The following is a 14,188-nucleotide window of genomic DNA, read 5'->3' on the forward strand; positions in this document are numbered from 1 at the left end:
CCGCACGTACACAGGAGATCTCTGTACACACACGCACACTGACAGGGCCTGCATCCACACGTACACAGGAGATCTCTGTACACACACACACACACGTGTTCCAGACATCTCCAGATACCTCTAGCCGCAGACCTGTGGTCATGTCCAAGCTTTCTAGAGCTACTGGATGGCTTTGTTTTGATTTTTCTGATGCTGTAGTCTCAAGATTGGCAGTGGCAGGGTGGTGGTTGACTGCTTTATTGGTTTGTTTTGTGATAACAGAGAACTGCCACCTTAATCAATATGGAGCATAATTTCCAAGGTCATAGAGCTCACGAGGAGTCCTTGTGTTCCAGGCCTATCCAGTTTGTCTTGGAGACCTAATCTGGAGTCCTTTTAGACTCTCAAGAGGGTGGGCACCTCTTTCTACTTCTTCAAGAGCTGCTTCATGCGACCCATCAGACAGGGACAGTTAGCAGGAGTGTCCACAGGAGGGCCGCCCTAGCTAGTAGCCCTAGATGTTACTCCTTCCTCTGTCCCAGTAATGTCACAGTCCACTGCTCTGTGCGGCCTGTAAGCGCTGGGTCTCAGCCATTTAGGCCTGTCTGCCCAAGACAGCCAAGTCTCACACTTGTAGTCTTGGCTAATCATATTTTCTTAGAAGTTCAAAACAGACCTGCTGGCCCTTTTGTGCTAACAGACATTGCTTTATTACAGTGTGTGTGTGTGTGTGTGTGTGTGTGTGTGTGTGTGTGTACGTACGTACGCGTGTGTGTACGCGCACACGCAAGAGACAGAGAGAGACAGACAGACAGACAGACACAGAGACAGAGATTGTGAATTTGCACCTGTCTCCCCTGGAATCCTGTCTTTAATGAGACTGACATTCCTAAGGCACTTGACGTCGCCCACTGTTTTCTTGACCTACAGCATAAGCTGTGCCAGGTCCCAGTGGAGGACAGCATTGGCGTGTGATGTCAGTGTCCCAGCTGCCCCTCTGCCAGCCCTAGCTGCCCTTTAGACTGTTAAGGCAGCAATTGGCTGGCAGTCCTTATGTGTTAATGCCTTGTTACTCTGCCTAGATTGGCCTTGAACCCCTGGGATTCAGCAGTCTTTTTTAACTGAGCTTCTGGAGGGCCTGTGCCACTTTGGTTGCTGGCAGAAGTTACTGTTATTTTATTGTTGTTTCTTTTTATGTTTAAATGTTTTTATTTTAATTTTTAGATGATGCATGGATGTGTGTCTTAGTGTGGGTTTGTACTTGAGCCGAGGAGGCTGGAACAGTGTTAGATCCCATTGAGCTAGAGGTGAGGGCTGTGAGCTGCCTGCCGCGTGGGGGCTGGGAGAGAGCTCACTCCTCACTCCTCACGCGAACAGTGTGCCCCAGGCTTGCCTTAGACACCGCAGCAGTCCTCCTGATTCACTTATTTCACTGCTGGGATGGTGGGTGTGAGCCACTTTTAAAAGAGGGAGCATCTTAGTTGGGCATGGGCGTCCACACCTTTAGTCCCAGTGCGCCAAAGGCAGAGGGTCTTTCAGTTCAAGGCCAGCCTGGTCTACACAGTAAGTTCTGGGACAGCCAAGGCTACACAAAGAAACTTTGTCTGAAACAAAACAAAACATAAAACAAAACAAACAAAAAAACCCCCACAAGTGTTAATAAAAAGAGACAGTAGCGTTGAGTGCATGTTGGAGACAGTTCACAGGACAAGCACACCTAGTCGTCTATGGCTGCTGCATATATTATGGCACTGTCTGGTCGGGGTATAGACGTATCATTCTGATTTACACATTTGCAGTTTCCACACGAGCACTTGCCACATGAGACCTTTGGGAGTTACCAGAGAGGAAAGCATGGCCACTGAACCTCTGTCACCACTCCCATCCTTTGCATTATCACCCTGGCTGCTGCTGCTGCTCCTGGGACCACGGGTCATCTTATGTGGAGACCACTCAAGCTTTGACTTTTCCCTCAGTTTGAGCCAGAGACCTAAACAGTCTCTGAGCCCCTGCATAATTTATAATTAAGGATCCCAGAAGGAAAGTATGAAATTGGGCAACATGACCGGGGTGTGTGCCTGTGAGCCAGAGGACAGCCTCATGTACTGTCTGCTGTGTTTTGGAGACAGCCCTTTACTGAGTGTGACCTGCCAGTAGGCTAGGGCAGCAGGGCCCAGGGGTCCCCAGTCCTCTCCACCTTGACTGATGGTCCCAGCACATATGACTACGTCTGGCCTTTCAGATTAATACTGTCATGTGTTTGCTGTAGATGCATGTGTCTATGCATGTTTCTGTGTGCATATCTGTGTAAGTGTGCACAAGTGTTTACGGGGGCCTATGCATGTACCTACACATTCTGACAGAGGCCCTAGGTTATGTTGGGGATCTAGTCACTGGTCTTCCACCTTACTTTTTGAGGCAGGTCTCTGAGCCAAACCCTGAGTTCACATCTTAGCTCCTTGGTAGCTAACTTGTTCTGAGTATTCATTCCGACTCTTCTAAGACTGAACTTGCAGGAGAGCTGCCATGCCTGAGTAACGTTTACCTGGGTTAGGGGATTCAAATGTTAGTCATCTTGCTTTCTGGGCAGGTCCTGTAACTGCTGAACCACCTTCCCAGCCTCTACCAGCTTTTTGTACATGGATTCTGGGGCTCAAACTCAGGTTCCTGTGCTTAGAAAGTAAGCTGTTTACAGAGAGACTGGCCTCTTGCCCTGTCCAAGAAGCATGGGTCTGGAGTGAGGATGGTGACCGTCTATCCTCTGGTCTCTAGGAAACACTGGGAGCAGGCTCCTTCCTCCCTCCCTTCCTCTCTCCCTTCCTCCCTCCTTCCCTTCCTTCTTTTGACACAAAGTCTTAAGGTGTAGCTGGGTGGTCTGGATCTTGCTGTGGTAGACCAGGCTAGCCTCATTCTCAGAATGTTCTTGCCTCACCCTCCTGAGAGCTGCTATCACAAGCACGTCCCACTGGAACTGGCCATGCTTGTACTTTAAAAACTCCAGCCAAAGTGGCCACATGTTTTCTTTTAGCAGTGAAAGCAGTCTGTCCTAGGTGTGGGCTCGGCCTTCCTCTCCATGGATATTCTCGGGCTTATTCTAGTGAGCATGGTCACCTGACACAGATCTTAAGAATGAGTTTGCCAGGTTATAAAGGCAGGCTGTTGGTCACAGGTTATAAAGGCAGGCTGTTGGTCACAGGTTGATATTTTTTTTTCACAATTGCTCTTTTAAAAACATTGATTTAAAGTCCGTGATCATGTGTGTGAGTGAATGGGCACAAGGACAGCGTGAGGGGATGGATTTCTTCGTGTTCCGGGAGTTCCAAGGTGAAGCTGACGTCATCTGTTCAGCTGGCTTTCCCCCACCCTCCCGGTCCTCGATGCTGCAGACAGGAGACGAGACGTCATCATCATCACCACCACCACCATCACCATCCTCCTCCTCCGCTATCCTCCTCCTCATTCATATGGATAGCAAGAGGCCTCTTCCACAGTGTGAAAAGAAACTACAGTGCAGTAGACTGATTGCCTAAGTTTTTTTTTCCTTTTCTTTTTTTGTTTGAATTTAGGGGCAGAGGCCTGGCCTCCAGGAGTTTGTCTTAAATATGTCGGGGGAGACCAGTTTGGACATGTGAACATGGTGATGGTGAGGTCACTAGAGCCCCAAGAGATCGCAGATGTCAGCGTCCAGATGTGCAGCCCCAGCAGAGCAGGAATGTACCAGGGACAGTGGCGGATGTGCACCGCGACGGGGCTCTACTACGGAGGTGAGTGAGTGTGTCCTCAGGCCAGCCAGCGCAAAGGGCTAAGCTAGGCAGCACCTCGTAGGCTCCAGGCGCTCCTCGCCGAGCCACTGAGTACAGTGCGGTGACGGTGTGACATTGGTGATCTACTGGTCCAGCCTAGGGTGCTTCCTTTTATCCTACAAGTGTCAGCTTTAGTGGCCTGTGTGAGATGCGCTTGCCATTGCGAACAGTTGTTTCCTGGGTGCTGGCCTTACTGTGTAGTCCCATAGGAGCTGCCAGAAGACTGGCTGCAGACTTGCTATGAGCATCCCCGGACATGAAGTCGTGGAGATCCAGGAGTGCACAGAATGTGCTGTCTTCTGACCGCTAGCACCTCCTTCCTCCATTATTGCCCCCATTTTAAACAGTGCTGCACCCTGCATTCTCCTGTCACTCTCCAGGCCGTGCTTCCCCGCTGCAGCGTGCAGTCAGCGAGCAGCAGCCTTCGCAGCCATCCTCCATTGTTCCCTGCATCTTACCCTTCAGTTATTACCTTGTGAGGCAAGTGTCATTGGGCCTGCTGACCTCATCTGCCCTGTGGCGCCAGCGGCTTGCGTTCCTTGTTGTGGGCACAGGATGTGTGTGCAGACTCCCTCTGTGGCCAGGGCCTGTGTTCAGAGCTTCACCTCTTTGTTTTAACTGATCACGGGCAGAACACCTGGATGTTCTATGGGATGGGACTTTAAATTTTTCTGTAAAAAAATCTTAGCTCCCTACCAACAACCTTCCTTGGTAACTGGCAAAACCTGGGACTGGTCATTTGTTCTCTCCTTAGTCACAAGCCAGTTCCTGTTGGTTCCACTCTACCCTGTGCCCTTCAGGGAGTTTTTAACTGGTCTGGGAGTGACTGGGGCCTTTATGTCATTTATCCCGGAAGTCATGTTCTCATAGTCAGCCCATGGAAACTAGATATTTTTGCAGTCTGAAAGAGTTCATAGTAGAAAGAGTGTTTTACAGTGCTTACATGTCATCATTGCTCTGCCTGTGCCTCCTGTCATGGAGCCAGATTCCTGACAGCCTGGCCATCCCCACCACAGTCTGTCCTCGTTCCCTTCTGTCCTCACTGTCTGAAACCTTTCTTCCCAGAAGATTTCTGCTCTCTTCTTCTTCTTTTTTTTATTTTTTCGAGACAGGGTTTCTCTATATAGTCCTGGCTGTCCTGGAACTCACTCTGTAGACCGGGCTGGCCTCGAACTCAGAAATCCACCTGCCTCTGCCTCCCAAGTGCTGGGATTAAAGGCGTGTGCCACCACTGCCCTCTTCATGGCCTGACACCATCACCAACCATCGTTCCCTCCCTCTTCCTGCTCTCCTTCCCGTCCAGGAAAATCCCCTGCTTCCTTCCAGTCCCTCTCTTAAGTCATTTTATCATCATGTGTGGATGGTGTTTGCCTGAATGCATGTACACAACCAGCACGCAGTGCCTTTAGAGAGCAGAGAGGGCGCTGGGTCCCTGGGACCGAGTTTATGGTGGTGTGAGCCACTGCTCTGGCACCCTTCCCTTTTGAGACAGGCGTGGGTTCCTGGTGTAGCCGAGAGTCACCAATGACCTTGTAACCCTTCTGCCTCCAACTTGTAAGGGCTCTGGCACATGGCACCACCTCTTGCTCAGTCTCAGCTTTTCACTTCTCCTTCCCTTCCTTCCCCTTTCCTCCTTCCCTGCGTTGGGGATAAGGCCCAGGGTGTCTTGTATGCTGGGCAGCACTCGCTAGTGAGCCCCCCGCCCCCCGCTCTTCCACACGCCTTCTCTTTTATAGTTAGGTTGTTTTTAGGGTGGGAGCATAATATCTACACATGAAATAAAATATATTTAAACAGAGTTTAGTACCAGCCCGGGTTATATGCAGGGCTGTAATATATATGTAGCTCAAGCTATTATAACTCTGCATATAACCCGGGCTGGTACTCAACTCCTTCTTAAAAATACTTAATTTTATGTGTAGGTATATATGCCGGAGTCTTTGAATTTTGTTTTGTTTTGAAACAGGATTTCTCAGTGTAGCCCAGGCTGGCCTGGACCTCTCTATATAACTCAGGCTGGCCTTGGCTTACAGTGATCCTTTTCTGCTTGTACCTTCCCTGTGCTACAGTTACAGGTGTGAGGCATCACACCTGGCTATATTTTATTTTTGCACTGCTCACACATACTGCAGCTTAGTAAAGTTTTAAAATGAACATGATTGTTTTTAGATGAGAATACATCAGTGTAAGCGTATATACAAGTCGATATAACATACACTTGTCTTGTTCCTTTGACAAAGCAACTCGAGGGAGGAGCAGCGTATTTTCCTTAATATTCAGAAGGTGAGGTTGGTCATGGCAGGATTAACGTGTGGGCCCTCATTCTGGGCTTCTTTTTACACGTTAACCCCTCCTTCAGAACATCTGTCTTTTTCAGCCGGTGAGATGGTTCAGTGCAGAAAGAGCCTGCAGTGGTGAGTTCGTTTCTGTACCCAGAATCCACATTTGTGAAGGAAGGACTAGCTCCTGTAAGGAGTCCTCTGACGGCCACGTGCATGCTGGGGTGCTGTGGTATGCCTGCATCACATGCATACCTTAAATAAGTATAGTCATTTTAGTTCTTTCTGGAAAAAAGACCTGTTTGTTTGTTTGTCTTTAGGTTTCATTGGTTTTTGTGACAGAGTCCTAGTGCATAGCCCTGGCTGTCCTGGAACTTACTATGTAGACTAGGCTGGCCTTGAACTCACAGAGATCCATCTGCCTTCCTTTTTCTCTTCTGAATGCTGGGATTAAAGATGTTTATTCTCCTACCCCACCTCCACCTTACATTTGTATTTTATTTTTTATGTACGTGAGTGTTTTGCCTGCATGTGTATAGGTGCACTACATGTGTGCCTGGTACTTGGAGAGGCCAGAAGAGGGCATCAGATCTCCGTGAACTGGAGGTACAGATGGTTGTGAGCTGCCATGTGGGTGCTGGGACCAAGCCCAGCGCTTCTAACCTCTAAGCTGTCTTCTCAGGCATACAGATTCCCTTTAATGTTCTCTAGACATCGTCCCGTAGGATGCTCAGGGTCAGGAGCAACCCTCCAGAGCACAGTTTTGTTTTGGTAGATGCTGCTGTCAACTAGGGAGACTCGTCTGAAGAATTAAAGTTGTAAATGAAATGTAAAATCCTTAAGTCTTTTTCTGAGACTGGCTGTTGCAGATTCAGACGAGGAAGCCTGCTGTCGGGTATGCTCCACCAGGTGGTTATACCCGGCCACATGTAAGTCAGAGGCAGTGTGTGAAATGGCTGTGCTGCAGAGAGTAGAGGAAGAAAGGGTGTCGTTATAGCACAGTTGCAAAAATATTTAAAAATATTTGAAGTATACTTAAGGTTAACAATAACAAAAAAGAAAGAAACCAGTGCGGGATTTCAGAGAACTCTCTGAAGTGCTGCTGATGGGTGTGTCCGTAGCTTCCACCTCTGTGGAGAGACAAGTTTTAGGAAGCAGTGACCGTCTGTGTGTGTGTGGGGGGGGCAGGACTAGCAGCACACTCGTGTGTCTGAGTTGGAATCATCAAAAGCCTCACTGTCCTGGGCTGAGCAGCCTCGCTGGATGAGGTCAGCGTCGTTTTTCTCTGTGCCTGCTTCCACTAACACCAAAGCCCCGCCCACTGGGATTGGTAGAAGGCACAACGTTTTGAGGGTTTGGTTGTTTTTGTTTTTTAAACAGGATTTCTGTGTGTACTCTGAACTTTTCCTGAAACTCACTATGTAGGCCAAGTTGACTCCAGACTCCCAGAGATCAGCCACTGTGCTGCTGCATTCGAGTGCTAAGATGGAAAGTGTATGCCCCACTCCACCCCTGTTACAGAGAAGCAGCCTGTGCAGCACTGCAGTTCAGGGCTCTGGATTTAAGGTAGTGGTGGCTTCCTTTTAACTTAGGAGCTATTGCTTCTGTTCTGTTGTGTGTTGAGGTAGGGTCTCACTGTGTAGCCCTGGCTGTCCTGGACTCAACGTGTAGACCCAGCTGCCCTGACTCGTGGGCAGTTATCTACCCTGCTAAATGAGTACATTGAGTGCATGGTGTTTCCCCAGTGTATGAAGTAGTACAAGCCAGGAAGTAAGAGTTCACATTTAAGTGCTTGCAAACTTTTGTTGGATTATTTTGCAATGGGAACATCTTAGTAAATACCTTCTGTATTCTTGTTCCAGATCAGGCTCGCTAGGCTCCCACAGACAGGTCAGGCTCACTAGACTCCCACAGACGGGATGTGGCAGTATATCATAAGGCCTGCACAGAGCAGCTCGTGCTTGTTGGGGGGCCTCTCATCTGAGTCAGTGCATGAGCTTGGAGCTTAATCTGAGAGCTTGAGTCTTCCATGCAGTTTCTATTCCTCAGTTACTGCTTAGGATGTGACTGTTACCTTAGAGACCTCTGCTAGCCTTGAGGTTAAAGGTGGGATCAGATCACTGAGCTAAGGCGGCTCGCAGTCTGCCTTGTAATGGTGGCCAACACACACCACATAGTGCTTTTGTAGGTTTCCCCAACAGTGCAAAAGACTTCAACAAGAAATCAGGTCATTTTTTGCTCTGTCTTTTTTTGGGTTGGGTTTTGGAGGTTGTTTTGTTTTTGAGGCAGGGCCTCTTATAGACCTGGTTGTCCTGTAACTCACTGTGCAGTCCCGGCTAGCCTCAAACGCATAGAGATGGGTGTGCACCTGTCCACTCAGCTCTGCCCTGGCCTGAGCTTTTGTCTTTTGCTTCTCCTTTTGTCCTGAGTAAGCCTGTGCTTCCTCCTGTGCAGAGGTAGTGACTGCTGAGTAAGACTGTGGGTTCTGCCCTCGTTCTCATCTGGCTGCCTGGGAGTCTTACTTGCCCTTCATTTTGACATGGTGTAGAAGGCTTGAGTCAGGCGTTGGCGTAATTAATGGCACTAAGCCAGTTTTTCCTTTCATAGTTTCTCTTTTTTATATTTCAAAATTAGAAGCCTTTAGTAAAGGGACCTTATATGTGAGCCAAGACTGACTTGAGGACTTTGAAGGTGTTTAGTATGGGCTGCTGAGATGGCCCTGTAAGTAAAGGCCTTCATCACCAAGCCTGACGCTCCGAGTCCCATCCCTGGGCTCCCTCAGTAGAAAGAGAACCCAGCCCTACAGGTTGTCCTCTGTCCTCTGCAAGCAGTCTGTGGATGAGCAGCCACATAGACACAGATGCGGTCGGGTTCTCTGAGCACAGTGTCATTTCCCTATGTGGCTGGTTAACGGTTCACTCTGTAGGGCAGAGCACTCCTGGTACACTGGACCAGTCTCTATGGTAGGAGGACAGCACTGGCGGCCTTTCTATTCCACTTGGTGCAAGGCACAGTTGTGGAGTCAGAACAGCTCGGTGTGGTGATGTGATAAGAAAGGAGGAACTCTTCCAGCCTCTGCTGCTGTCTTTCTTGCTGCAGCCTGCTTAGGCTATAGGGTGGGGCAGGCTCCTGTCTACCTCCACAGGAGCTGGGACTGTGGCTCTGCCAGGTCAGGATGGGGCCTTGGGATTGACCTGGCTGGGCTGATGCTTCCTTGTAGTTTCAGAAGCCAGTGACCACATTGCTGAAGGCCTAGGGAGATCCTGCAGAGTGCTCAGGGGATGCCAGCCCTGTAGTCACGAGTGAGAAGATGGACTTCTCCCAGCAGGCAGTCCATTGCCTAGGGTGGGCCTTGTGGAGGCCTGGATGGTGGAGCCTAGCACCCACAGAGTACTTAGTGCCTCCACAGGAGCTAGGGCGAGGTGAGGAGCCCAGGCAGCATTGAGGAGGGATGACTGCCAAGCCTCAAGCCTTTGGGGCTGCAGAGTATCCGTGGGCTTGGGATGAGAGCCTGCCTGTCACAGGAAAGGGCCTAGAAGGCTGCTTCCCAGCACATCCTCCTGCCTGAGCCAGTTACTGTTGTGTTGTTTTGGGTTGTTGTTTTGTTTTGTTTGTTTGTTTGTTTTGAGAGAGGGGCTCTCCATGTGTCTCTGTTTGGCCTAGAACTCAATATGTGGACTAGGTTGACCTCAAATTCACACAGACTCACCTACTTCCTAAGTGCTGCATTAAGGGGGTGTGCCACCATGCCTAGCTATTCCAAGTTTTGATGAGCGACCTTGGGCTGGCTAGATGGCTCTGCAGGTAAAGGTACTTGCCGTCAAGCCAGAGGGTCTGATTGAGTCCACAGGACTCACACAGTGGAAGGGGAAATCTACTCCTGCAAGATATTTATTGTCTGATTCTCATGTGGATGCCCTGTGCACTGTACTAGGCCACTATACATTGAAAAGAAAGTGTATAGACCTTACTATTCCTCTTGTACAGAACCTGCAGGTGTACAACAATGTGCCTGGAGATGTTGGGTTGTTATTGTGTTCCTGACTCCACAGGGGCTCCTCAGCTAAGTGTAAGCTACCATGTCCTGCTGCCCCTGTAGCACGTGGATCTGGTGGCGAATCCCCCCCCCCAATCCTTGGTGCTGTGGGACCCTCTCTTCCTAATGTTCCCTTGATAAAAAAAACTGTATTGTCAGTTGTATTGGCCCTTTCAAAGGGGTGTCGGTTGCTTCTCTTGACTTTTACTTGGGTTCCTTTTGGCTCTGCAGATGTCTCTGGCTTGCTGTTATTTTCACCCAGGGTCTTAGGTATGTAGCCTGGAGCTCGCTGTGTGGTCAGTCATGGCTGACTCCGAGTACTGACCCTCCACTGTGCTTTAACTACAGGGGTGTGGCCTACTCCTTTCCTGTCTGTATACTCTTTATATTATCCCTGCTGCTTGGCTCACGTCTAGTCTCCCAGACGCCTGTGACGCGAGCGAGTGTGGAGTGTGGAGCGCCGTCCTCGCTCGCTTCCAGCTCTGTCCTACAGCTTTCAAACTGTACTGCCTGCATTTTCATTCAGTTCACAGAGGTTTTCACATTTCCCTAGAGGCTTCCTGTTTAGCTCATAAGTTACATAAAAATGTTTTGTGTAATTCCTGAACATTGGAAATATGTACTGAATGGTGGCCCATGCCTCTAATCCCAGCCCTCGGGAGGCAGAGGCAGGACCTCTGTAAGTTCAAGGCCAGCCTGGTCTACAGGGTGAGTTCCAGGACAGCCAGGGCTACACAGAGACCCTGTCTTTTTTAAAAAAAAAATAATAATAATAATAATAATAATAGTTAGTGTATCCTTTGGATTACTAGTAACTATTGTCTTAGTTTTCTATTTCTGTGCTAAAACACATGACCAAGGTAACTTTATAAAATATTTAATTTTGCTTATAGTTTCAGAGTGTTAAAGAGTCCTCTATACATAGTTAAAGGAGAGCTGGGAGCTTGATCTGCACTCATGAGGCAGAGAGAGGAAGGAGGGAGAGTGCTGATGCCGCACACGCACACGCGCGCACACGTGCACACACGCAGCATAAAGCAAGTGCACTGGGAATCTCATTCGTCTTTTGAAACCTCAAATTTGCACCCACCCTGTGACACGCCTCCTCCAACAAGGGGCACCCCCAGTACTGCTCCCGTGCCTCCACCAACTGGGAACCACGTGTTGTACTAAGGAGCCTGTGGAGCCATGCTCATCCAGACGCTGCATTAGCACAGTGTCCGTACATAAAGTAACTGTGTTGTCAGAGGCACGCTCCTCCCTCCGTCTGCTAGTTTAGCTTCGTCCTGGAAGCTTCTAGCCTCAGTACAATGTAATTTAGGCCTAGATGTTTCAGCCTCTGAGACTTGCTCCTGAATAAGCTCGTCCTTTCTAGATCTTTCTGAACTCTGACTAACTGCATTCAACTCAGCTGTTCTGACCCCAACTCCTCTCCATGCTAACTGATTCAAACTGGCTTCTTTCAGCTTCTGGCTGAATTGTTCTGCTTGATCTCATACTAACTTTGGTAATCTGCTCTAATCTTCTGGTTCCTACCATTCTCTGGCTCATTCTGTCTTCGCCTGTGTCTAGCTTGTTCTCTCTGAACCCGTCTCTCTATAACTGTCCCAGTAAAGCTGCCTCTGAGCTGGGCCGATCCTGTTCTGTCAAGTCTTCCTCTGATTCGTCACTTTGTCTGCCACTCAATTAGACATCACTTTCAAACATGGCTGCTTCCTTCTACAAACTAACTTTACCTTCATTGTTTGGGATTAAAGGTGTGTGCTAAGGGCTGGGCCACACCACAACTAGAAACAGGTTTTTTTTTTTTTTCTTTTTTCAGTAAATAACACAGAGTTTTTGGTGTGATCAAGTATCCTGCATCAGTAGTAGTTTTTTCTTTTTGTAGAGAGAGGAATATTGATACAAGAGCATATATGTGTGTGTGTGTATACATATATATATATATAAATAAAGATTTATTTATTTTATGTATATGAGTACACTGTCATTATTTTCAGACACACCAGAAGAGGTCATCGGATCCCATTACAGATGGTTGTGAGCCACCATGTGGTTGCTGGGAATTGAACTCAGGACCTCTGGAAGAGCAGACGGTGCTCTTAACCACAGAGCCATCTCTCCAGCCCCAGTACATCAGTCTTGTGTAGTGGTTTTGTTCCTTACACTGTTGGCACCTGGACCACAGACCCTGCGTGTTCAGCACTGCTGCCTTCCTCCCTGCAGACCCTGAAGCTGCTAATGTGCTTCCCTGTCTCTGTGGGTGGGCACTTTTCCTGGAGTGCCAAGGTCTACAAACCGTCGCTAAATACATTACCCATAGCAGAGACAGAGTCTGGGGTACCTGCTGAGTGAACAGATACAATTTACTTGGTTCATTTGGAGGAGGAAGAAGAGGAGGAAGAAGAGGAAGGGGGGGACTCCTCCTCTTACACTAGAGAAAGAACATGAGTCACATTTGGATTTGGATGCATTTGGGTTGATTTCAGGAGTGCAGTAACTGGCTACCTTCCAGCGACTCAGTCTCTGTGTCAGTGAAGTGGACTAGTCTCCACCTCACAGGATTAGAGAGTTCGGGAAGGTGACGACCTTTACCCACTAAGGGAACGCCAGTTTTAGGTCTTTTGTGATTAAGATAGATCTGACCCTGACTGCTTAGTGCAGAAATCCCACCTCAATTGTCGGCTTATCCTGTGTGGACCCTTCTTAGTGAGGTGGATTCCTAAGGGTTCTGTTTTTATTGATTTGCTGTGTACACTGATGTATGTGCCAGCGCCACAGCTGCTCAAGGGTGGAAGTGTGGAGATGACCCTAGGTGTCAGCCTGTCTGTCCTCACTGTGTGCATCAGCCTGTCCTCACTATGCACATCAGCCTGTCTGTCATCAGTTTAACTGACTTCTGAGGAGACATGTTCCCACTGGATTCTCTTGTCTTCCTGGGGATTTGAATGCAGTCCTTACGAGGCCCGGCCTCACTCCGTGAGCTGTCATCCCAGCTGCTACTTAAGGATTCCGACTGAGCTTTCTCACTGAGTTTTCCCCTTTTTGGCATCATGGCGGGATTTTGTCAAGGAGAGTTGAGGGTCCAGGTCACAGAGCAGCAAGGGCGTTGACTGCACGTTCACTCTAGAGTCCTATCACAGACAGAAGGCCAGGGCTCTAGAAAATAAATGCTTCCCCAAACAAGTCTGTTTGGAATGTCTTGTTGTATAAACATTAGTGACAGTTGTGTTGTCACTGTAAATCTCGGTTTCTGAGGACCATGGGATCTCTTTCTCCTCTTAGGCATGCATCTGCAGTCATGAAGTGTTTCTGACCTATCTGGTAATATGTGAGTCTCCGTGTCCTCGGTGTGGGGAGGCTGGAGCCAGCGCTGAGATGTGTGTCATGCAGTGGCTCACGGCGCCTTGCTTAAGTACTTCCTGCCCCTGAGTGCTCAGCAGGTGTGAGCACTGCTGCTCTTCCAGAGGTCCTGAGTTCAGGTCCCAGCACCCACGTGGTGCTCACCACCATCTATGTTGAGATCGGATGTCCTCTTCTGACATGCAGGTGTACATGCAGATAAGCACTCTTATACATAAAATAAATCTTAAAAGAGAAATGCTTCCTTCATCCTTCAGCTGCAGGGGAACAGGAACTGTCCAGTTTTACAATGCCAGCTTCCTTATGGAGAAAGGGAGATACAGTCGTAAGGGGGAACCAAAGAATACTGATGGAGGCCACCGCCATGCAGAGGCCACCGAGGTGGGACGTGCTCATGGGACTGTAGCTGTGTCCCTCTCACTGTGCCTTCTGGCCACAGCCTTGACAGCAAGCAGTGCCAGTAGAAATGCGGAAGAACACCACATTGTAAAGGAACCAAGATCATCAACCAGATGACCCAAAGAAACATGGGAACACTAGACACAAAGTGTTTTTTTTTTTTTGTTTTGTTTTGTTTGGTTTGGTTTGGTTTTTCGAGACAGGGCTTCTCTTTATAATCCGGGCTGTCCTGGAACTCACTCTGTAGACCAGGCTGGCCTCGAACTCAGAAATCTGCCTGCCTCTGCCTCCCAAGTGCTGGGATTAAAGGCATGCGCCACCACCGCCCG

The 14,188-nt window shown here is 48.8% G+C and overlaps 1 protein-coding gene across 3 annotated transcripts in view; it reads left to right on the forward strand.

The window, feature by feature from the left end:
* The window catches only part of Ilrun (inflammation and lipid regulator with UBA-like and NBR1-like domains), a 67,895-nt gene that overhangs the window by 28,437 nt on the left and 25,270 nt on the right, over positions 1-14,188 (forward strand). For all 3 annotated transcript variants that reach the window (XM_028777021.1, XM_028777019.1, XM_028777020.1), the window contains exon 3: positions 3,546-3,743. In XM_028777021.1, the coding sequence (XP_028632854.1) occupies positions 3,546-3,743 (198 nt within the window). The remainder of the gene's footprint in view (positions 1-3,545; positions 3,744-14,188) is intronic.

Source organism: Grammomys surdaster, unplaced genomic scaffold (genome assembly GCF_004785775.1).
Source record: "Grammomys surdaster isolate TR1022 unplaced genomic scaffold, NIH_TR_1.0 277, whole genome shotgun sequence".
NCBI lineage: Eukaryota > Metazoa > Chordata > Mammalia > Rodentia > Muridae > Grammomys > Grammomys surdaster.